Source organism: Schistocerca americana, chromosome 8, assembly GCF_021461395.2.
Source record: "Schistocerca americana isolate TAMUIC-IGC-003095 chromosome 8, iqSchAmer2.1, whole genome shotgun sequence".
Lineage (NCBI taxonomy): Eukaryota > Metazoa > Arthropoda > Insecta > Orthoptera > Acrididae > Schistocerca > Schistocerca americana.
In genome coordinates, this window is record NC_060126.1 from 163,663,663 (window position 1) to 163,688,605 (window position 24,943).

Consider the following 24,943-nt stretch of genomic DNA (forward strand, 5'->3'; position numbering starts at 1 on the left):
CTGGTGTCCATTTCGAACACCTACAGTGATACCTTTAAGTTGGACTTTAAGCTACACTTTTACCAAAAGTGAGACAGCTCCGTCAATTAGTGTTGTGTTCATAGTTCCGCGTAGTCAGCGCGTACACAACTTTCCCACTAGAGCGCGCCCCGCTAAGCACAACAGTGCAGGCGCAGCGCTCGTCCGTCTCCGCACTACGAGATGGCGCCGTCTTGGAGACGGACCAAATTCTGCTTCCGCCGATCCGCGTATTAACATGTAACGCAGCCAATGAGATTGCTGCTAACGTAGAACCTTTTCTCCTCGAAGAACACACTCGCGCAGTGATACCTGAACGCGCGAGGTATTATAACGAGTGTACAGACCTCCGATTAGGCAGTCTCCACCAGTCTGCATTAGTCTATAGTCAAGTTTCAGTCTGCCCTAATAAGATTATCATATTCCTGTACATAGCCATGAAGAGAAATGTATAGACACTTTGCCAAGTATCAGATATATGTGAGAATAAGATTAACATACCAAGATCAAAGGAACTTCAGATTGTCAATTGTAAATAGCATCCAGAACCAAGTTACATAATGTTTATGCTTGTTATTATTTTAATAAATGTGTGTGAAAATTAATCAAGTTCTGCTTAAAGTTGGTGACAGTCAATCTGCTACTCTAAGCGTGCAAGTGGCGTTTCTATCGTCTGACCTAACGGCAGAAGATAAACACGCCACGATAAGACCACGAGACATATTGCTGACACTCGCCTACTTCGTTAGAGCGACAAGTCAAATAATCTGATGGTGTGTGTACCGAAGGTCTTACAGTACGCACACCACAATTAGTTTGCCAGTTATGGACTTTTAAACAGTGGATACATTTTTTTGGACCCCTCTGTATAACGATCACATGATAAACCAAGGACGAGAGGAAAGGGCACGACTGCGACTGTTTTAGCGAAGCTCGTTTTCCTGCAGCAACACCACAGCTTTTGGAGCTGAGCTAACGCAGCAGGTTACGTTTGCCGCGACCGCCGGGCGTTAGTGACATTGACCTGCAGACACCAAGTGCCGAGGAGCACGATGGAGGATGAGGTCCGGGGCTCGGTGGAAGCCACGGAAGGCGGCGGCGCGACGCGGCGCGCCTCGATTGGCCGCAGCACCATAAGATGCTGCGGCGGAGTCACCTTGAGACCTCGCAGCGCGCGAGCAACTTATAAAAGCGCGCGCGACGCGCCCGGGGCGCACAGATCTGCAACCCGCGCCATGGCCACACGCACGCCTCGAGCAGCCTCCGCCGCCGCCGTCGCCGCCGCTTTCCTACTGGCGCTCGGCGCAGCTGCAGCCGCCCCAGCACAGCTCCGTGAGTTCGCAGCCCCCTCTCACCCAGCCACGGCAAACAGTCGCAGGATATCGTAACTCAGCCACTGTCTCATAGGGATTTGCTGCTCTGGTCCTCTAGGCTGTTAGCTCGCGTCATATTCTTCACTATCTTCTCACACTATCGATGTTTCCATCCCTCCGCTGCGATCTTCTAAAGGATCTTTTGGTGTTTCCGGATAACTGAACGTCAAAGAGCAGTTGTACCAGAAAGTTTTGCCTCGCTTGTTTTCGAGAAGTGGAGTTACTGAGCCAAATTTTTGCCGTCACTATTGGTGGTCCATCTTCATTGCTTAGGCAGCAGAACAGGCAGATCGAGATAGGGGGAATGTTTATGTATTCATTTTTTATTGCCGGGAGCGGTGGCCGAGCGGTTCTAGGCGCTTCAGTCCGGAACCGCGCGACTGCTACGGTCGCAGGTTCGAATCCTGCCTCGGGCATGGATGTGTGTGATGTCCTACTTAAACAGTAGTTCTAAGTTCTAGGGGACTGATGACCTCAGATGTTAAGTCCCATAGTGCTCAGAGCCATTTGAACCATTTTAGAGCCATTTTTTTATTTTAGTTTTTGGCTTTCTGTTCGTGCCCATGCAGCCACCTTAGTAGTACTGATAAGACGATACGACAGTTGTTTGGAGGCGACTTCCGTGTCATTAATAACGATACGAACATAAGGACAATACAACACGTAATCCCGAGCGGAGAAAATCTGCTACACGGCCTGCAACCGAACCCGGGCCCTTCAAGGAATCGTTTATTAATACCTTCTTTTGGTGCCGTAATAGTTTTGTGTGTTCCTCGAGCACAGACGCCGCGTATTTACTTCCTTCACGAAAGACACAAAATAGTTACAGACACTGGCTGCGAGCGGGCACTGACTGAAATGTAGGGAAGCTGAAAATTTGCTCCAGACCGGGATTCGAATACGGATCTCCTGTTCACTGCAGATTCTGTGGCCACTGAGTCATCCGGACACCGGGATAGAACTCTTAGGGGAATCGGCGAAATGCCACAAGCAACGAGGATAATGTCCGCGGAGCACTACGCTAGTAATTGAAAATTTGTACTCCGTACAGTTGGAATGACCACTGTGTCCGGATGCTCAGTGGTCATAGCATCTGCCTAGTAAAAGACCAGGGTTCAAATCACGGTCCAGCATAAATTTTCAACAGTCCCCATTGGTTTTAATCAGTGCCAGCTCGCAGCCAATGTCTGTAATTCCTTTGTATCTAAATTCATAATGGATGCTGGATCAAACATTTATATTTTTTCAGACATGTCTGGGAGAACAGATAACACACACACACACATATATATATATACACTTCCTTCACGACTGGAAGCGACGGGGTGGAACCCTGTAGCAGTCATCTACACATATTACAAAACTAAACTCCCCTGCACGTTTTTCTGTTTGTGTATGAAGCCTAATCTTAGGAGGTACTATAGAAATTTTGATACAGTTTTCACTTATAGACAGAATGATTCATAAGAGATATTTCTGTACAGATTTAATCAATACTTCCTGCAAAATGATTAGACTATGATTAATGAAGTCCCGCGCCGCGTTTTTCTGTCTGCGTATGAAAGCTAATCTAAGAAACTACCGTAAACATTTAGATATGATTTTCACTACTCATGAGTAATATTTTTGTGTACTGGGTGTGCCAACAGGAATGGTCAATATTCAGGGATATGACAGAACCGATTATTTAAAGCAAAGAAGTCTAATAAATATGGACCCTAAAATACAGACCTTAAGAGCTATGAGCTTAAGAGCTAAGAGCTATGAGTCTGTATGTCAAGGCTAATCTCAGAAACATTTGCAGAACCCACCAATGCTGAATAAACTCTCGAGAGATCGAAGAGTAAAGAGTTACTTTACTCTTGTCAACAGCAAGCACCCTGAGTTAATAAATCAAGTGTTTTCGAACAAGACTGACGTTGCTTGTCATCGACATTTGCAGTGTTATGCAGATATTTTCAGTGCAGTGCAGATACGGAGATAAATGAGGGCAACAAATTGATCGAAATGTGATTATTCTGTAACGAGCCACGGGAGGTCACGGGTCCATTACACCAAAACACTCGGAAAATATCGATACATAATCTCCGAAATTTTGTTGGTAACGATTTGGTTCACCCTGTATGATCTATTACCTTTACGTCAGACAAGACTTTGGGACCGTAGGTAGTTTGTACTATACTTCCAAAGCCGCTGTGGGTCGCTAGCTTACACTGGTGTAATATTTGTTTTTACAAATCTCCAACCTTCCTCCGACTTTCCTTCTATAAAAGTTGCATTCGTTGGCTAGCACTTTTACGTTTTTCTGATTTATACCTCTCCGCTACTGCAAATTTCAGAATTTGTTTTAACCGCTTTTGAATTTCGTGCTCTTTATTCAGTTGTTTTGCTGTCCTGTATTCATTTTGCTACAGTCATTTATTTTACTTTGTTCTTACTGAAGTAATGATCTTCATACCTATTCTCCGAATATTTCTGCTTTTGTGGTTGGCGATTCTAGAAACGAACGGTAACTTAACCCCATTTTTTTCTCACAATAACGGAAAAACTCCCTTTTATAAGTGGATGCAGCACTGCTCTTGGACAGTGTTCAATTAATCAGGAACACAAAAATGTTGTGAAAAATATTTCAGCAAGGGGATCGAAACCCCGATTGTGTAAGAAGAAATTGAACAAGGAGATAATGAGGCCTAAGACTCCCGAACATTTTACCTTCGATGGCAACGATCACGGAAGCCTGAAGACCTGAATAGTTTGTCTCTTTGCTGAATCCTTAACCGGCTTCAGGCACGAGCAGGATGAAACTTCAACCCCTTTTACCTAGTCACCGACTCAAGGTATCGAACTTTGCCTTTCGGTAAGTGGTGCTTTGTCTAAGATTGACATGGTGAGACCGTGGATACGTTACAAAAAATCGCAGGTTAATTCTTACAGTAAAATGAGAACAGCCGCCAGAAAATGTTATTTATGCTATTTGTTATGGACAAGTAGCACCGTTTACTGGTTTCGGGCAGACAGGTCCATTGCAAGGCGACTGTTCACATTTGGTATTACCGTACGATATGCATGCGATGTCTGCCGATTGTGTTCAAAATTCCACCACTCTAAGGGATTTTCCTCACAAGCACCCAACATTACATGTATATCAAAATGTAATTTCAAATGTGAACAGCCGTCGTAGGACGACCTGTCTGTTCGAAACCGGTGACGGCGCTGTTTATCACTAACAAATAGCGTTATTAACACTGGATAGTTGTTTTTTCTGCTTAATGTAAGATTTAATCTGTTTTTCCGGCATATGATACTGAGGAACGGGTTCACGGGTAATCCTGTTAACAACTGTATCAACCGAGATACTGAAGGACGTATCTTTTTTTTAATGGAACAATGTACTATTTTAATTCTAGATCTTTTGGAAACACCAGTCCAGTGGTATTACGTTTGCTGATGATGGAATCGAAACTTTTACAAGAAGTATCCGAGAATTAACCAAAACTGAAAGGTGAGGCTGGTCGGAATCGGCTGCTGTGTTGTAAACACTGCCAATTGTGTCTCCAGTGCCAGTCTCTGTCAATGTCTGCAACATTAAGACGGGTCTACACTACTAGTGAAACACGTATTTCTGACTGGATCTACTTTGCACGACATAGGTACAGGATCAGCTGCATGCTAACTTCTAGGGTATCGGAAGGGACACAGCAAACGATTTCAACGGCATCCTATAAAAACAGCTACGAACTTGGTGAAATTATTCTTAAACACATTTCATCGTTCCTTTGCACTATCGTTTTCGAAATTTTAGCATCAGACGGCTGCGTTGCATCTACAAAACGAACTGTTGACCAGCTGTTGAATACTTTGAAAGGCCGGCCGTGGTGGCCGAGCGGTTCTAGGCGCTTCAGTCCGGATTCGCGCGACTGCTACGGTCGCAGGTTCGAATTCTGCCTCGGGCATGGATGTGTGTAATGCCCTTAGGTTAGTTAGGTTTAAGTACTTATAAGTTATAGGGGACTGATGGCCTCGGATGTTAAGTCCCATAGTGCTCAGCGCCATTTGGACCATTTGAATTTGAATACGTTTAAAGGCCTGTTGAATGAGTCCTTGTTGTTGTGAAGGATTAATTTTTCCCCTTGTAACACGAAACATTGCATTAAAAGTTCATTGTGTGATACAATGCAGTCCTCTGGTGTCCAAAATGTTCTCAGCTAGTGGTGGTAAGAAACAATAAAATGTGTCAAAGATAATACCCTCTAGTTGGTGGTTGCTAGCAATTTTTGTAACATGCCTTGTAATGCAACTACGGAAGCCAAATACATAAGAAATAGTTTTAATTCAAAGGTGTGTACATTTTAAGATTTAAGTAACAGATTTTGTGGAAACACAAACAGACGAAACTTGATCATCGACAAAGCCTGGTATGAGAGCCCCATTTGCTGATATTTGCATCACAGTCACGGCCGCCTTGTCTTATTATTTGAGCAGATTTCTCGGATACTTTTGCGAAACAGTTTTGCAGCATCTACAACCGTTATAAAACCACACTTTCGTTTTCAAGAACTTTCGAATACCGTTAAAACAGTAAGTCTTTCCATTTTGGAATTGGTTGATGGCAAAAAATAACTTGTTCCTCTGCGTACTACCATTTTCTCATTTTCCGAAAACTCTGTTTCAAACAACCTGAACCGTTGACGAAATAAAATAAGTACGATTTTTAATGTGATTCGCCTTGTATATCCATCTTTAGAAGACTGCAAGTATTAAGCTCTGCATGTCGTTATCAATAATCTATCTGTTGTTGAAGTGTATTCTGGTTTTTGGATGAATATTTCTCTGTTTTCTGGCCATGTCACATTTGTCTGTATCCTCAAGAATTCAATGACTTCTTCGTCCACAGGATTAATTGTCGTACTAATAGTCCGTTTGATACTTTTGTACGTAGTTATCTGAACTGTCAAGGAGACGTCACAAAGCCACTGAATTTCCTTACGATGCTGGAGATTACTTCGATGTCTGTGGCGGATTAGCACCAGTAGCGATGCTGTTTTCATTATTTGGTACACCACTCAGATTATACCTCTGTAACCTTTCATGATCGACTGCACGACGCCGTGTTTTGCTATGGATACATCCACAGTCCCGGTTCTAGTTGCTCATTCTTATCCCAGCGGCTTCTTTGATGATAGAATTCCAGTAGATAGATGCGTCGGATAGGATTTTCGTTTCATCGAACATAATCATATGTTCATTTGCGAGGTTCTATTCGACAACAGAGATCTGTCAATGTGGCGATATCTGATATGGCGTCGGTGGCGTTTGCATCGTTCTGAAGTCGTACTTACAGAGTGACCAATGTAAGTGCTACATCATTCAAGAGAAATTTTTTGAATGCTGGAAATACAGAGACCAACGCTGCCTCTTACTGGGTACCGTAAATAAAAGAGATCCAGAGTTCAGTATACTGGGAGTAAAAAAACAGTAGAATTACTTTGGTCAGGCTCAATGCTGATATTCTGCAGAGAAAAAAGGTGAGTTAGCTAGCCTCTATGGAATTAACGTCGCTGCTGATCTTCCCTCATCACAGATATGACAAACTCTTGGAACGCATGGAGTTCGAACATCTCCATTACATCAGTTGCCCAACTACGTACGAAGATAGGAAACAACATATTAGTACGAAGATACTGGGGAAAGAAGTTGATACATCATGTAAAACCGAGGAACATTTATCCTAGAATATCGCGCGCGAGAAACTACGTTATCATACTCTGCCCTTCGACTCGGAATTTCCCGTTGCCTTCCGAGGTATTATTTAATATGCAGAACTGTTTGCTCATCGAATAGGGTAAAACGATTATCTTCGCCTGTAGCATTTGTGTCTTTGACATGAAAGCACACGAGATTCAGTCACTCAGTTTTCAGGAAAATAAACGTTAGAAATGTGCTTTAGCGTCAATATAAAAAATATTAATCAAATGAGACAGTTTCAGAAACTATACTGGTCTCATACAGATTTAATTGTATGTATCAAGACTGAAATTTGCACTCGACGCCTCAGTCTATATACATAAAATCATATCTGTATGAAACCAGTAAAGTCTCTGAAACTCTGTCATTTCATTCATATAAGTACCTGCTGCTGGGTTTCAGGCTTTATCCCCCATTTACGTTTGATACTGAGGTGCTATTCCAGTACATAGAGAGCCTCGCCAATTCTGCTCGTGTGTAACGGGGAATTTGGATTACTGTAATACGTGTAGTTGTATGAACAATTGCGGCGAGGTGGCTTAGCGGCAAACGCACCTCTCTTATAAGCAGGAGACCTTGGTTCAATTCCCTGTCTTGGTACAAATCTTCACTCGCCGCTTCGGTCTACGTACATAAAAATATTACTTTTGCACCACATGTGCAATTGCCTTACGATTTCGAAACTTAAAATTGCGAGTTAATGATTGTGAAGTTCTCTCATATGAAAGACACAAACAGTCTGTGTTAAAAGTGAATTACTATACGCTCTTTGATGGCCGATCAATTCTTCACATTAAATATAGAGAAACTCAACTAGAATTTCCAGATCAATAACCGGCATACACTTTAATGGTAGACGGAATGGTGCTAACAACATGCAGTGTTTAATATGTGGATGCAGCCACCTGAAAACGGGTGTTTAAGTGTGAAACCGATTGTGCACAGAATAAAGAAGGAAGAAACCGTAATAAACCAGTGACTTCCAACTTTTCATTTTCTTTCAATATACGGTGATTACAATCCAATTAGTTGTACATAATGCACAAAAGCATGTTAATTGTATGTGATGTTGATTTGCATCTGTAGCTGCCTTAGTTATCTGATATACTTCGCGTTTATGTTCGTGCATAGTCCTATAACAATAACGTCCTCTAGCTTGGAATAATCCTCGAATGGATTATGTCACAGTTTCGTGCGCTTTCTATCACATAATATACCCATTGCAGATGTTTTTGCATTCACATTAATTTTTCTCTTGTACTATTTGACACCTTTTAAAATTCGTCTCATACCATTCAGTTCCTACTTCTGGGAGATCCAGTCGCGTAGGAGACCTGTTAGCATTTTATGAATACTGAGCACGTCACCGCTTAATGGCCGCTAATAACAAGAGTCCACTTATTGTTAAAGCTTTATTTATTTACGCATTTCTGACATACGCCATCATCGGAGTATCAGAGGACTTCAGCCGTAATACTGGTGCTAATCTGGACTGGAACTTCACCAGTTGAACGCCAATGCTACGTTTGAAATCTTTTGACACGATACGCTGTATTAAATCCTAATACTCTAATACTCTGTATTAAATTCCAAACAAATAATTTAGCAACAAGTGGACTGTTCATATTACCAGCCAAAAAGCAGTGATTAGGGTATGTCCAATATAGACACGGTATATGCGTCCGTCTAACACTATTTATGGTGGTGCATACTCATTCCTTTTTTTGTTGGCGCTGTTACTGTTGCTTCTTGTGAGTACTTCAATCCATTGGTACACGTTTGTTTTAACTTTATACCTTAAGAACCTGATAGCCATGGCTGCAGCTGATCTCCTACAGGGATATTTTTGAGTAGCTCAACGGTCGGGTGAAAATCTTTTAAGCGGACGCCACATATCTTTTCCCCAGTTATCCATCTTGAGAAATTGCGGTTATACTTCAAGGTGCAATCCAAACCCTGTGTCATTCCTGATGACTCTCCAAAAGCTGAGATTTGAAGGCTAGATTAAAATCGTAGACTGAGCATTTCCGTGGTCCACCCGGTATTCGATCAAGCTAATTGTCGGTTTCGAGGCATGCGCTTTACCACTAGAGCACGAGCTCCCTGTACCTGCGGGACGCGTAGTCCGGAAGATCAGCTTTTAAATCCCCAACAGACTATTATAATTTACATATTCTGTCACTTCTGTGCATCGCTTGAGTTAACGCATGGATGGTAACTTTGAAGAAATCGCCGACAATTTCTAGTGTAGAGTGAGCAAGCGGTTTTCTTTAAAAGATATCATAGCGTTCCACTATTACAATGATTTATTTTTAGTTTTGTTCGGTTTTGCCACTCCTCCTTGTGGAATAAATGCTGTTATTTTGATATAATGAGATACAGAGACGTGGTTTCTGCCAGTCACGGTTTATTTCGAGCAATTCACCTATTTGTTAAGGCACTCCGACCAAGCGAGACTTAAGGTCGACTCGACGCTCTTATACTGAACCTACACATCCTTCACACTTGAACCGTAGTTAAAACTCATTATGCACATATATGAAAAAATATCACACGCTGTCTTCCGCCATGCTCAGTATTAAGGGTTCACTAATAAAAGGAAAAACTAAATTGATCAATTTGGAAAATCAGTGTCACGGGATACGTGTTTTCCACGAACCTAACTAGGTCCATTTCTCATTTGTACCTAGAATTGTCGAAGTTATTTATTTTTCTTGTATCTAGTGACAATTTATAACCATAATATGTAATCAGTACCAAAACACACTTATCCTCATTACAATAAAAAGCGTGAAATGTACATATTTTCAGACAAAATTTGGCAATGGCTTTGACATATCACGTACCGAATGAAACAAGTTTACTGGTACGTCATAATCTGCTTATTTCCATGACACGTTTCAAAGGTTCAATCAGCAGCTGTATTTATGTGGATTAAAACACCACATACTCGTACGTGTGTCTTACGACTTTGGAGTGTCCTGTGTACTGTCTGCAGTAACCACAAACTCTGTAGCATTACAATACATACATAATCAAACTTTATAGAAACTGGAAGGACCAAAGATAGCCTTTCATGTTTTAAACCTCTGAAACACTTCGTTGAAATAAAATGTGGTAACGGCACACTTGTTCTTTCATTCGATATTAGTGGTAGTCACGGGAAAGCCTTGATTACAAATATAAATACCCGTAGTATTACCGACTAGTGTAAAAGTGTTTCAAAACTTCAGACATTCTTGGAACGCAGAAGATTTTCTTGAAACGGAAGCGCTATATCAACTCTAGACACATACCACACCACTCGGTCATTCGTAGCCTTCTATACATCCAGCCCATGGTCCGCACTATTTTTTCCAAGTTGCGAAAGCTTCTCACTAGATGGCAACACCAGACCGATATGGGACATAGACATTCCAGCCATCAAAACTGCTTATTACTTCAGTGGCACATATTTGTCACATCAAGGGGTAACGGGAAGGGTTAACAGGACAAAGGGTAAACAGGACAATATTCCTCCTCTTCATGTCACGACGCTTCCTCCCTCGCTTTCCAAGATCTTGTTCGGGGTTCCCCTCGTCAGCTTCTCCATCGCATGTCCTTTCCAAAACTCTCTCGAACAACCTTTCGCACCTACTGTATCTCACAAGGGAAGTATGTACGCATCGGGTAACAATTTTGCTGATTAACGTACGATGGTAGTACAAACGGTGCCCCAGTAACAGGCGTTTTTCAAAAATTTCTGAGGAATCGAGGTTCAAAGTTTTACGAGCCTGTCGAGAAATATACGGAAGCGCCAGCCATCGAACTGAGCGTGAACGCAACCAGCTAAGAGGGTTGTTGTATGCGTACAATAGACCATGTGTGTTTTTTTTAAAGGAATTAATAATAATCATCATCGTGATACATTGAGGCAATGTATTACTGAGGTACACTCCTGGAAATAGAAATAAGAACACCGTGAATTCATTGTCCCAGGAAAGGGAAACTTTATTGACACATTCCTGGGGTCAGATACATCACATGATCACACTGACAGACCCACAGGCACATAGACACAGGCAACAGAGCATGCACAATGTCGGCACTAGTACAGTGTATATCCACCTTTCGCAGCAATGCAGGCTGTTATTCTCCCATGGAGACGATCGTAGAGATGCTGGATGTAGTCCTGTGGAACGGCTTGCCATGCCATTTCCACCTGGCGCCTCAGTTGGACCAGCGTTCGTGCTGGGCGTGCAGACCGCGTGAGACGACGCTTCATCCAGTCCCAAACATGCTCAATGGGGGACAGATCCGGAGATCTTGCTGGCCAGGGTAGTTGACTTACACCTTCTAGAGCACGTTGGGTGGCACGGGATACATGCGGACGTGCATTGTCCTGTTGGAACAGCAAGTTCCCTTGCCGGTCTAGGAATGGTAGAACGATGGGTACGATGACGGTTTGGATGTACCGTGCACTATTCAGTGTCCCCTCGACGATCACCAGTGGTGTACGGCCAGTGTAGGAGATCGCTCCCCACACCATGATGCCGGGTGTTGGCCCTGAGTGCCTCGGTCGTATGCAGTCCTGATTGTGGCGCTCACCTGCACGGCGCCAAACACGCATACGACCATCATTGGCACCAAGGCAGAAGCGACTCTCATCGCTGAAGACGACACGTCTCCATTCGTCCCTCCATTCACGCCTGTCGCGACACCACTGGAGGCGGGCTGCACGATGTAGGGGCGTGAGCGGAAGACGGCCTAACGGTGTGCGGGACCGTAGCCCAGCTTCATGGAGACGATTGCGAATGATCCTCGCCGATACCCCAGGAGCAACAGTGTCCCTAATTTGCTGGGAAGTGGCGGTGCGGTCCCCTACGGCACTGCGTAGGATCCTACGGTCTTGGCGTGCATCCGTGCGTCGCTGCGGTCCGGTCCCAGGTCGACGGGCACGTGCACCTTCCGCCGACCACTGGCGACAACATCGATGTACTGTGGAGACCTCACGCCCCACGTGTTGAGCAATTCGGCGGTACGTCCACCCGGCCTCCCGCATGCCCACTATACGCCCTCGCTCAAAGTCCGTCAACTGCACATACGGTTCACGTCCACGCTGTCGCGGCATGCTACCAGTGTTAAAGACTGCGATGGAGCTCCGTATGCCACGGCAAACTGGCTGACACTGACGGCGGCGGTGCACAAATGCTGCGCAGCTAGCGCCATTCGACGGCCAACACCGCGGTTCCTGGTGTGTCCACTGTGCCGTGCGTGTGATCATTGCTTGTACAGCCCTCTCGCAGTGTCCGGAGCAAGTATGGTGGGTCTGACACACCGGTGTCAATGTGTTCTTTTTTCCATTTCCAGGAGTGTATTTGTTTATCGAGAGATTCGTGTGCATATCGCTGTGCAGCCCTAGCAGGCGAATAATGCACATTCTATTTGTATTGTTGCTGGAGCGTCAATAGGAAGCAGCTGTGCCCACTATTTGTGGAATGTTCAGAGGTTGCCTGTTTTCTTACTTGTTGTGTTGCAGACCGCTCTATTTCGATACCATAAGCCAACAAGTTGTTAATTAGTACGACGCTCGTGTGTTGCTGTACAATACGAAGATGCATTTAGAATGCTTTTGAAACGGAGCCGTTACCAAGACCTTCAACGGCGTGTGAAGAATCATCACTCGAGTGTTTGGTGAAACGTCAGGGGAAGAAAAGGTGGAACAGTATTATGGTATTATCTGACGGGAGAACATGTCTGGCGTTGTTCGTTCGCCTGGTGCAAATCTTTCTATTAGGCTCCACTTCGGTGATTTGTGCGTGTTTGTGATGAAGATGACATGAAATCATAAGGACAAATCAAATACCCGATCGCCGAGCGAAGAAAATTTCTGACCCTGCATTTAATCCAACCCGCAAACACTAGAAATTGACCTGCGAAAAGACTAGAGAAAAAATTGAATAAAGAAATTCGAACACAGAACGGACAAGTTTTCTATCTAAGAGGCTGCTATACAGCAAGTGGCCTCTTATGGTGTTAACAGCTTCGTAAGACCTTGAAGGTCGATTTCTCGAAAACGCTTGAGAAGCACATCGTACTAATGCGGCATCTTTTACATATAACTGTGTAATACAGTCGTGCGAAATATGAGAAAAATCGTTGATCCATGAGAAAAGTGAATGAAAAGCCATGGGAATAGTAGCAAAAGTTTCCATTCACAATAATTTCCCTTGTGAAAGCAGCAGTGGCACAAGAATGCGACAGAGGTGTATAAGCAGCAGAAGAGGATAATGTGCGCAGAAGGACGGCCTCAGTATGACAGTACAATATACCAATGAAAATAATTTATATATCACATGTTGAACTGGAGCAACAGTAGAGGTCCTTTTGTGCAGCAATGCAAAACGCGTGAATATAAAGACAATAATAATTAAGATAGAAAACTTTTTAGTATGACACGTTTCTAAAACGGACTGTCTAAAATTTGTCGTAGTCTCATAAGGATTTCAATTTTTATTGCACTGAAACTGATGTGAATAGTTGTACGATTTTTCTCAATGACAGATACTCTCTACGCTCCTTACCACGAAGGCTCATTTTTCCACCTGCGATTGGTCGTGAAATGGAAACCACGGTGAAAATAAAATAAAAAAATTGATTGGCAACATTCAGCTACAAGTTCCAGCTACTTCTGCGAACAGTCGCTGTTTTGCGTTAGACATACAAATACCTGTGCTATCCGCGAATTCCATACACTGGTCTGCAGCTCACTGTCTGCACCAAAATGCTGTCTTCACAGCCAGAGATTCATGTGAGTGAAGAGATGAAGCTCAAATGGAGTCGTGTTTGGGTTATATGATGAGCGAACAAGCTCTTCCCATCGAAAGCGCTGCCAGAGCATCTTCGTTACACATGCAGTGTGCAGCTGAGCATTGTCATGAAGAAGGAAATTTCATGACAATTACTTTACGTGGGTAGCGTGATATTAGGCGGAACCTTTCAGCAAGCACTTCACACTTAGCGGTAGACGCTAATGTTCCAGGGATCTTTATGCGCTCACTATGTGCTCAGAAATGAAAAGTTTGACGTCACCCAATCGATAGGCGTACTAAAGACACTGTGCAGTATATCAGTGCAAGCTACATCGGGTTTTCACTGTGAGTTTAATTTCACGACCGATCAGAAGTTGAAAAAATATAGCCCTTGTATTAGCTGTTGCATGTGCTCCACGTTTTTTGTTTTGAATTTTACAAGTATTGTCTGAGCTATTAAAAGTTCAGAAGCACAAACTTTCAGAATCATCTGTAAGGGTTCAGGAATTTGTATGTAGCTAGGAGAAATTATGTTATACTTTTTAGTTAGTTTTAAAAAGGTGTGATATTAAAATGTTTCCTTATTTAAATAGTCTTATTTGTGTGAAATTTTTCAATTGATTTCACCAGACATATGGTAAATTTCAAGTTTACATCAGTTTTCTTCTTCTGAAATAAGCAATATCTTACTCCCCCTACGTATATCTTGCAAAAAGATCATGAAGATAAAAATAGAGAGAAGCGAGTTCACACGGAAGCTTAGCAGCAACTGGATCCGCCAAGAGAGGGAAATAACGATGGTACACAAAGTACCCTGTTTCATCTTAATGGTTGGAGAATTAAATTTTGTCATCAATATATAATTAATAATAATTCACCTGAGTGTTTAGGTTGCAGTTATTTGTTTTATGACATTGAGTCAATGAACATTACTTTTCAGAACAGTCAATAACTGAATTTTGATATTTCATCATAAATTCTCTCGTTGATACTTGACACATTTTTTTAAATTACGCAATGCAGTAGGTCCTTCATGAAAAATGCTATCCTATTATGGTATGTAGTCGTTATAGATGGTCAGTTTCCGCGCGGAGTGGCCGCCCGGTTAGAGGCGGTATGTCACGGATTGGGAGGCCCCTCCCGCCGGATGTTCGAATCCTCCCTCGGGCGTGGGTGTGTGTGTTGTTCTTAGCATAAGCTAGTGTAAGTAGTGTGTAAGTCTAGGGCCGATGACCTCAGCAGTTTGGTCCCTTAGATTTTTGTAGATCATCAATTCATGGTAGCAAAATATGGGGTGCTGAATTTAACTGGTTTCAACATTCGAGATTTGGACTTCTTACGTGAATCCTAAAATACAGCTTCAGAAGAATTGTACGGTGTCTATGGAATCAGGAAGCAATTATAAATGTACTGCTGTTGTTACAAATATGTCTTATGTATAAAATGATACGTATTGTCAATATAGGTTAGAGTCAAAGAGTCTGTTGTAAGTCGTCCTGATCGACTTTGATAAATAATCATCTGATAACATCACACTAGCGTATTAATTTTTTTTATCACGTTATAGTGCAAAGTCTGCGATAAACATGAATTTCAAATGGTTACCAAGCAGCAAAAAATAACTCCCATTGATCAAACAAATCGCGTTGTTATTGGCGTGCAAAGCTTTGAGTTAAAGATAGAACGGACTCATGAGAACTCAGATGCCGTCTCACCCTTCTTGTTTTTACGTGCCAGCCACTGCGCAACAAGCAGTTGTGCTAGCTGAATGTAAATGAGTTTTCTCTGAAAGAGCTTCAAGTGTCGCTGAGATTGCTGTTTGGAGAATACTTCAGCTAACAAGTTTTGGGCGTATCAACACATCTTCAAGTAAGAGGTGGCGGTGACGCGCTTTAACAAGAAACCACAAACAGAATACTGACAGCAGCGTCATGAAGGTCAGGCTTAAGTAAATTCTTGAGTAAGACATGCGTGCAAACAAACACGAGGTTTGAACTGAGCTGTTTACTTGGTAGCTACGTCCGAAGAAATTATTCCCTAGCCCATTTACAATGAAAGTGTGTTGCATTTATCTTGTAAGAAGATATCTTTTATTCATCCAGTGTAGGATGGCGATAATTTTATACAGGAATAGCTCTGGTAGTACAATACGTTGCGTCATCGGAATAAATAACACGTTTGTGGGTAAGTTGCGTTTTTTGGAAATCTGTCGCAAAGTGCACGCAAAAAAAGGTTTGTCTACATCACGCATATTCCAGAACCCAGCTTACAGCTTGTGGAGGAGGGTCTTCGTGTACCTTTGTCGTTCCCGTCATTCGCGAATGGCGCGCTAGAAGAAGGACTGTTCGCGATTCTCCATAGGGGCTTCAGTTCCTTTGATTTTTCCCGTCGTGGGCATTCCGCGAGGAATGTGTGAGACGATTGACTTTCCTGGTAAAGAACGTTCTCCGTGATGCCCAACGCCTCCCTCGTAGAACCTGCAGCAGGAGTTTGACGAGCGGCTAGAGACGCTTTCTCACTTACTGATCGAACCAGCGAAGAAACGTGCCGTTATGGTTCATATCTTTGGACGGCGACCTACAGGGTGTTTTTGGACCTACGGATGTGATCTGCACTCGTACCTCCACCCCGTATAAATTCTCAGATCGATTCGCAGGTGTCACCTAAGAGGTTCCAGAACGCCGCCCGTAAAAGCAGGACTCCTCCGGAGTTCATACCTCGGGTTCTATTGGTGATAGAAAGGTAGGGGCAACGGTTTTGGATATCTCTTGGGCCACGGGCCATTTGTACAATCTATAGAAGGAGCGTTTTAGTGTCACTGTCCTAACCTAACAGTATAGGGCCAAAGTATAGCTTAAATCTTAGACACTTCCTCCTGCTTGGGCAGTGGAGCAAATCGATTGGTTCTTTTTGGACATGATGTGGTATGCTGTGGTGTTTAAGTGGCCTAAGGAGGCACCATTAGCTCATGGGCGGTTCCTTAGAAAGCTCCAAAAAAGGGTTTCAACAATTTTTTCCCCACCAAAACCGAGCCGAGTATTCCAACACAGTTATGCCCATAAAAACATGGAGATTTTTCTTGATATCTTTATCTGTTACTGAGATACAAAGGTTCAGATTATCCTAATTGAACACGTAAAATACGCACGTAAAATCCGGTATGAGGCGAAATCTAAATAAAAACTAACAACGGCAAACCGCTCAAATTTTAACGTTATATTCTCTATCTTTAAGCATTTATCTAGAAGTTCCATCTCTCCGTTTTTAAAAATTCTTGGGGAGCCGTAGATTCTAAACGGGTATGCACAGCAAATGAGGGTAATTTTTACGATATAGTCCTAAGATGCCGATCTAGATGAAAATTTTCTTGGTATCTTTATCCGTTACCGAGGTACAGAGGTTCAAAGTTACCCTACTCGTATACGTAAAATCCGTTGGGAGGCGAAAACGTAGTTTATAAAGTGACGTAGTACGATGATATACGTTACATAGCGTGTTAGTTATGTGGGAACTGCATGTTGTAGTATTGAAAAACATGAAAAAATTTTGCACACGTAACTTCTGATCTATGGTGAATGTTTCGCATTGTTTAAATTTCATGTATATAAACAATCAAGATTTCACTGACCCATAAACTTCTTATATGAGCGAGAACCAGAGAAAAGATGCTCCTATTGGAGCACGAAACAGGCGAATTTGCTGCTATTTAAAAGACTCTGGCTGAAAAGTGGGGCACCAGCTTGCACATTTAAAATTTTACACCAAAATTTTGGCAAAATTTTTTAATGTAGTGAGTAAGATACAGCGAGGCAGCTGTTGCCCCAATACTCAGTCAGTCTATTAAACAACAGCATATTCGCCTTTCTTCCGCTCAGATAGGAACATTTTTACGCTGGTACTTTTATGTTCAAATATGCTATTTTCCTTGAGTCAGACCTCAAAACAGTGTAAAGATTGTACGGATTACTGAGAGGACGCCCAGAAAGTATTAGTTTCGGAACTAAATACTCTCTTTTTAAACTGCAAATAATATGAGAAATTACTAAAATGTCGACTCTGCAATCAGGAGTGAATTCTGCCTTGTTCAGAATACTTAACAGTAAATTAACAAATAATGGCAAACTCCTCAATGGTATTCACCTCGCGCCATCGCTGTCACTTTGATAGCTGCTGGCCGTTGTGGCCGAGAGGTTCTAGGCGCTTCAGTCTGGAAACGCGCGACCGCTGCTGTCGCAGGTTTGAATCTTGCCTCGGGCATGGATGTGTGTGATGTCCTTAGGTTAGTTAGGTTTAGGTAGTTCTGAGTTCTAGGGGACTGATGACCTCAGATGTTAAGTCCCATGGTGCTCAGAGCCATTTGAACCATTTGAACCAAAGCGATAGCTGTGAGTGAAACGCCGATCATTGTACTAAGTGTGGAAAAATAGTACTCAGCGAAATAAAAAGAACTTAACCGAACAGAATAAACGTCTGCATAGTGATAGAACCCGACTCTAATCCTTATGCGCTCAGCATGAAAGAAGTGTGAGTACAGGTCGTGGCTTGTAGAGCTCACGAGATTTGCGACTTGTGGTGTAACCACTAACTCCATTTCCTAAACTTTTAGGAACTCTACTCAGATTAACAAGCTATAATTATGTGAACGAACAATAGTACCACCTAACACTAACTTTCTCTAATGACCAGAATAAGCGACGAGACTCACATTACAAACATTTTACCAGCATTATTTGAACCTCTACATCAGGAGGATCGACTAATGATAAAACTACGTACTGTGACCTTCCTCTTGCGATCAGAACAACGCTAACATCTTCAAAGTGTAATGTAAGAGAGCAGAAAGTGAACTCAGAGATAAACTTTTACAATTCGAGTTAAAAAAAAAAAAGTTACGCAGTAATGTGCAGGAGGAATGTAATGCTCCTATTGAAAGAGATAAACAGGACAAAAAACAATGAAAACGTCTGGAATGTCTGATAAACGGTCATGGAGATGACACGAATTTAAGCAGGAAACAAATGGGCATGCGCTGACTAACAATCTGTGCCACCAATAAAATGAAAAACGTATGAAAAAAAAACCAATTTGATAGTTGCATAGATGAATTTCAAATACCTCGAGTAACTACTATATCTATTCATTCCATGCGGGAATAAACGAAAAATATTCCTCTCTCGAAAATCTTTCTACACTGTTTTGGTGTCAAAGACCGATCATGTAAGCAATCAGATTATAATTTTGAGAATTAATAAATAATAATAAGAAACGCAAAACGAAGGCACTGTCCACGAGTTGCTACGTTTTCTGACGATTACAATCAGATTGAAGAGATACGCGAGGAATCGAGATTGTGCTATCTGTACGTGAAATCCTGCTTTACGTTTGGGAATTTCGTGTGGGATGCCATTCTACCGGCTCCAATCATCCCCACCCACGCTTTCTCTCTTCTCTTTATTAACCTGTCACAACATTACATAGGAAGGTCAACTGTGAACTTGCCCGAATAACTACGCTGTGATATTTACGACCAAGGCAGAGATAGAGATGGACTCAATCAGTTAATTAGTAGCATGACAACTTCTACGAGCAGATGAAATGCTTCCCCATTGACAGTTCACTTAAACCAGCGATGGCCAACTTCTTCATGGAACATTTAGAAATAGAGGCGCTGGAATTGGCACCATGTTAACCTAATATGTGGTATGGGTACATTGACGACATCTTCGTCCTGTGGGGCTGTGGTGAGGTACAGCTCGGTGGCTTCCTTAGGCGTCTGAACAGACCCAGTAAAATTCACTATGGAGGTTGAAAAGAACCAACAGCTACCCTTTCTGCATGTGCTGGTTACGAGGGAACCTTGGAACCTGGAACACAGCGTGTATGTAAAGAGACACACACGGACCGTTATCTGCACAAACTGTCAAATCGCCACCCGAGCTAGAAAACAGATGTGATTAGTACGCTCGTAACGCATGCAAGACGAATACGTGAGCTGCAGCACGTCAAACGCGTTCTGAGGAGCAATGGCTACCACCTGTTACATACGATGTGTCATTTGGCGAAGTGACTCATCGGAAGAGAAATGACAGTACGGCTTTTCTGCTACATATTCCCAAGGTGACGGACGGAATACGCTGTGTATTGCAACCAAACGGGTTAGAGACTATTCATAAACCAACAGACTGTCTTAGATCGTCAAAGGACCAAAGGCACTCATCGCAATGTAGGAGATATACAACACACCTCGTACACTTGGAAAAGTCATATTGGCATGACTGGACGATCAATCAACACCAAGATCTCCGAACACAAGCTGGTGAATCATGCGCTGTGTGAGACCCACCGACACGGAAATTCTTGCTGTGGACAAATGCTGAGATACACCCGCTTGTTCAGGCAAGCCATAGATGTCCACAAAAAATGACAACAGCTTCATCAAGAAAGAGGAAGGCCTCAAGGTGAACAGATACTGGATTCCTGTGCTGGTAATGAAAAATCATTGCAGACAGCAAGGAGAGAATCAGAGCGAAATCCCTCGGACTTCGGGGCGCCAGGTACATAGTGATTCAGCTGCCCCTACCGCTGTCGTTTTATGCAACCTGCATTGTTATAAGTGGCCCTCATAAACATGCGGCAGATTTTCATATTCTCTTGCTCGCTACGGGCGACCTATTAGTCCTACGGAAAAACCATCAGCAGGATTTTTTTTCTAAGAAATTTAATTTAGTTCAATTTGCTGGAGTCCACAGTTTTCAAGTTACTCAAGAAAACGTACAAAGGTGATCTTTAAACGCACCTCCGCGTTACGCTCATCCCCCACCAACAAAGATTTCTAATATGCTGCTCACGGCATTCCCTTCTGCCACTGTTAAAAAATTCTGACTACACAAACTATTTCCTATATTCTATCTTCCTTGTCTCTTTTCATTGGGCTGTTACGACACCAGCAGTCAGTTACTTCATAAACATTTTTAATTTAAACGTGCTTGTCATTGTAATGAACGAAAACTGGGTTTTGTAAACGTTGCGCTAAAACTAATTACGGTGAAAATTCGATCCAAAGTTATTGGTTACAGAACAAAGGATTCGTAGCCAGAACGCCTGACGAATAAAATGAATTAATTGATTATTTTACGCTGTGAAAATTCATAAAACTGTTAGGTAAAATTTACTAAACGTCAGTTTCACTTTTTGCAAGTGTTCGGATAAGCTGATGGCATAATAACGGCGGTTAGTGAAGACCAAAACAGATCGAACGCCGGAAACAATTTGTGCAGTTGTAAATATTTGTACAGCGGCAGGACGGAATTCCATGAACAACAAATTAGAAATCCTGACTGGTGAGGGCTGAGTGTGGGAGTGGGGGGTGCGTTTGATGGTCACGTTTGTACGTTCTTTTTTAAATAAAACGAAAACCACGGCCTCCAGCGAAAATGTATACTAGTACAAAATTTAACTACATTAAATTTATTACAAAGAGACTCTGTTGAGTTTTTCTGTAGGATTAATAGTTTGCGCGTAGCGAGCGAGAGAACACGAAAATCTCGCACGTTGCTTATGCAGGCCAGCTGTAGCACTGTGTGTTGCATAACACCACAGCGGCAGGGTCAGCCGAATCGTCCTGTGTAAGCTGCTTCCGCGAGCTTGGCTGCAGCCCGCCACCTGCAACAGAGGGCGAAGCTTTGACAGTGCAGCCACGCGTGCTGGCGAAACGACAGAGAAATCGTCAAACGTCGTCCGAAGAACATGAGACAGAAGCAGACTGTCATTTTGTCCCTTAATTAGCTGTGCAGCTGATCACACACAATTACTTTGAGAGAGCGAGACTGCAGACTAAACATACAGAGTTCGTCAGAAATACCGTTGATAGCTTTCTAGAATGATAGTTTACGTCAAAATAAGAAAAGAATTTTATATAATAACGTCCTAAATTCCTTCGTTACTGGGCCAGTAAGTAATGTAATTTTACAATTCAGAAACTCATAAGTTCAAATAGTCACCGTATCGTTTCTAGACAGGAATGAATTCGTCGGATCGTTGTCTTTTAAAAACCACCCAATGTTGTCGAAGGGGTTCGCAGGCATTCATGGCACTCTGATGTAGCGTTTCTGCAATTATAATCACAGCAGCCCGGGCCAATAGGCAGTAATCCAAAAGATTGGAAGAACGTGTAGACCATGAAAATGGTCCTATACTATTTTTGAATGTGTCGGGGTGGGTATCAGCGTGTGCACAACGAATACTATACCTGAAATGTGATACATCACTATCGTTCTTGCTAGCAAATCTGAAAGAGCGTTCTAAATATATTCCATGCACATTTCATGCGTTAAGATTTGCTGGCACAACATATGGCTCCGCCAGAGTCACGTGGGATTCCAACTGCTACTGATGTCTAGTATGAATTGTAGCACCAAGAGTTTTATCCTATCACAAATTTTGTGAGAGGGCATCCGTACTTGGAAGGAAGCAGACGATATATTGAATATTTTTTGTGAGCTACTGCTCTGAGAACTTCGCGAATTATTTCTTTAATGACTCAAAACCGTAGGATTTTAGGACGTAGCGTATATTCATATGGTATTTTTACGCTTGTTGCGCAGTAACGAATTGAATTCACTTGCAAAATTTCTACAAGTATTAACGATATGAAAGTGAAGTGCGATTTTTCTAGACGTGATCAGAGGAGGAGTAAGTACTAAAATCGTCAAAAAATGAAAAAAAGTAGCTGTTCAGGTAAATATCATTACATTTACTCAAAAAATCGGGGTATAATTTCAAACACATAATTAAAGTGTTGAAAATCAAACCTATACACTATTTCTGAAAACGCAGAGACGGCCCCTGTCATGCAAATGACGAAAAGCGTGTGGCATAGTAAATATGAACACTGCATGGCGAAAAAGCAGTTTTGTTTGTGAACGAATTAAGGTACAAAATGGATGGTTTAGACGAACCGTCAGAATCGAGCATCGGGCTTATTATAAACAAAGCAGTTTAGTTAGAGAAGCAAGTGAGAAAGTAAGATTGTAAAACCTAAAGACTGTAACGAAATCCAGGAGGATCTGCAGAGGATCGACGATCGGTGCACGTACTGGTAGCCGAACGTGAATGTAAATAAATGTAACGTTGTTGTTGTTGTGGTCTTCAGTCCTGAGACTGGTTTGATGCAGCTCTCCATGCTACTCTATCCTGTGCAAGCTTCTTCATCTCCCAGTACCTACTGGACCCTACATCCTTCTGAATCTGCTTAGTGTACTCATCTCTTGGTCTCCCTCTACGATTTTTACCCTCCACGCTGCTCTCCAATACTAAATTGGTGATCCCTTGATGCCTCAGAACATGTCCTACCAACCGATCCCTTCTTCTAGTCAAGTTGTGCCACAAACTTCTCTTCTCCCCAATCCTATTCAATACCTCCTCATTATTTATGTGAGCTACCCATCTAATATTCAGCATTCTTCTGTAGCACCACATTTCGAAAGCTTCTATTCTCTTCTTGTCCAAACTATTTCTCGTCCATGTTTCACTTCCATACATAGCTACACTTCGTACAAATACTTTCTGAAACGACTTCCTGACACTTGAATCTATACTCGATGTTAAATTTCTCTTCTTCAGAAATACTTTCCTTGCCAGTGCTAGTCAACATTTTATATCCTCTCTACTTTGACTATCGTCAGTTATTTTGCTCCCCAAATAGCAAAACTCCTTTACTACTTTAAGCTTCTCATTTCCTAATCTAATTCGCTCAGCATCACCCGACTTAATTCGACTCTATTCCATTATCCTCGTTTTGCTTTTGTTGATGTTTCTGTACAAATTGTAAATAGCCTTTCGCTCTCTGTATTTTACCCCTGCCACCTTCAGAATTTGAAAGAGACTATTCCAGTCAACATTGTCGAAAGCTTTCTCTAAGTCTACAACTGCTAGAAACGTAGGTTTGTCTTTCCTTAATCTAGCTTCTAAGGTAAGTGCTAGGGTCAGTACTGCCTCACGTGTTCCGATATTTCTACGGAATCCAAACTGATCTTCCCTGAGGTCGGCTTCTACTAGTTTTTCCATTCGTCTGTAAAGAATTCGCATTAGTATTTTGCAGCCGTGACTTATTAAACTGATAGTTCGGTAATTTTCACATCTGCCGAACCTGCTTTCTTTGGGATTGGAATTATTATATTCTTCTTGAAGTCTGAGGGTATTTCGCCTGTCTCATACATCTTGCTCACCAGATGGTAGAGTTTTGTAACGTATTACGGATAAATAAGCGAAGAAGTCTACTATTGTCTGGTTAGACTAGTGGTAATGGTTCAAATGGCTCTGAGCACTATGGGACTTAACATCTGTGGTCATCAGTCCCCTAGAACTCAGAACTACTTAAACCTAACTAAGCTAAGGACATCACACACATCCATGCCCGAGGCAGGATTCGAACCTGCGACCGTAGCGGTCACGCGGTTCCAGACTGAAGTGCCTAGAACCGCACGGCCACACAGGCAGGCAGACAAGTGGGGGGAAAAAAACCACTGGAAGCAGTGGCTACCGTAGAATAACTAGGAGTAACCATCGAGGTAGACGTAAAGTGGAATGACAGTATGAAACAAATGGTAGAAAAAGCCGAAGCCAGGCAGTGATTCACTCTCGCTTGACACCACTGAAGTCGCAAATGGCGGTGGTTTGCGGTCAGTGGAATGCATAATAAAGGGCGTTTGTCCTTGAAGTAATTGATTTGTAACAGTTCGTTGTTTCACGGCTGTGCCAACTGCTGCAGATGTAGTACGCAGCACCAGAGCCATGGCCATCCTCCGCTCGTCTTCTTCCGACCGCATATTCTCGTGACCACCGCTCCCAGCAATCATGTACAGTGGCTACATTCCTGGCAAGTCTTTCTGCAATATCGCAGATGGAACAACCATCTTAATGACCTCGTTCAAAGCCAGTGAGTTGTTTAATATGGCGTCTTCGTAGTCTTAAAGGCAGTCTTGACTAACATCAACTCACCACGTCCAATCTCAAAGG

At 42.5% G+C, this 24,943-nt stretch overlaps 1 protein-coding gene across 1 annotated transcript in view; it reads left to right on the top strand.

The window, feature by feature from the left end:
* Window positions 1-1,230: 1,230 nt before the first annotated feature.
* Window positions 1,231-24,943, top strand: part of LOC124545006 (protein takeout-like) — a 52,201-nt gene continuing 28,488 nt past the window's right edge. The window contains exon 1 of the mRNA XM_047123765.1: window positions 1,231-1,350. Coding sequence (XP_046979721.1) covers window positions 1,254-1,350 — 97 coding nt within the window. The 5' untranslated portion in view covers window positions 1,231-1,253. The remainder of the gene's footprint in view (window positions 1,351-24,943) is intronic.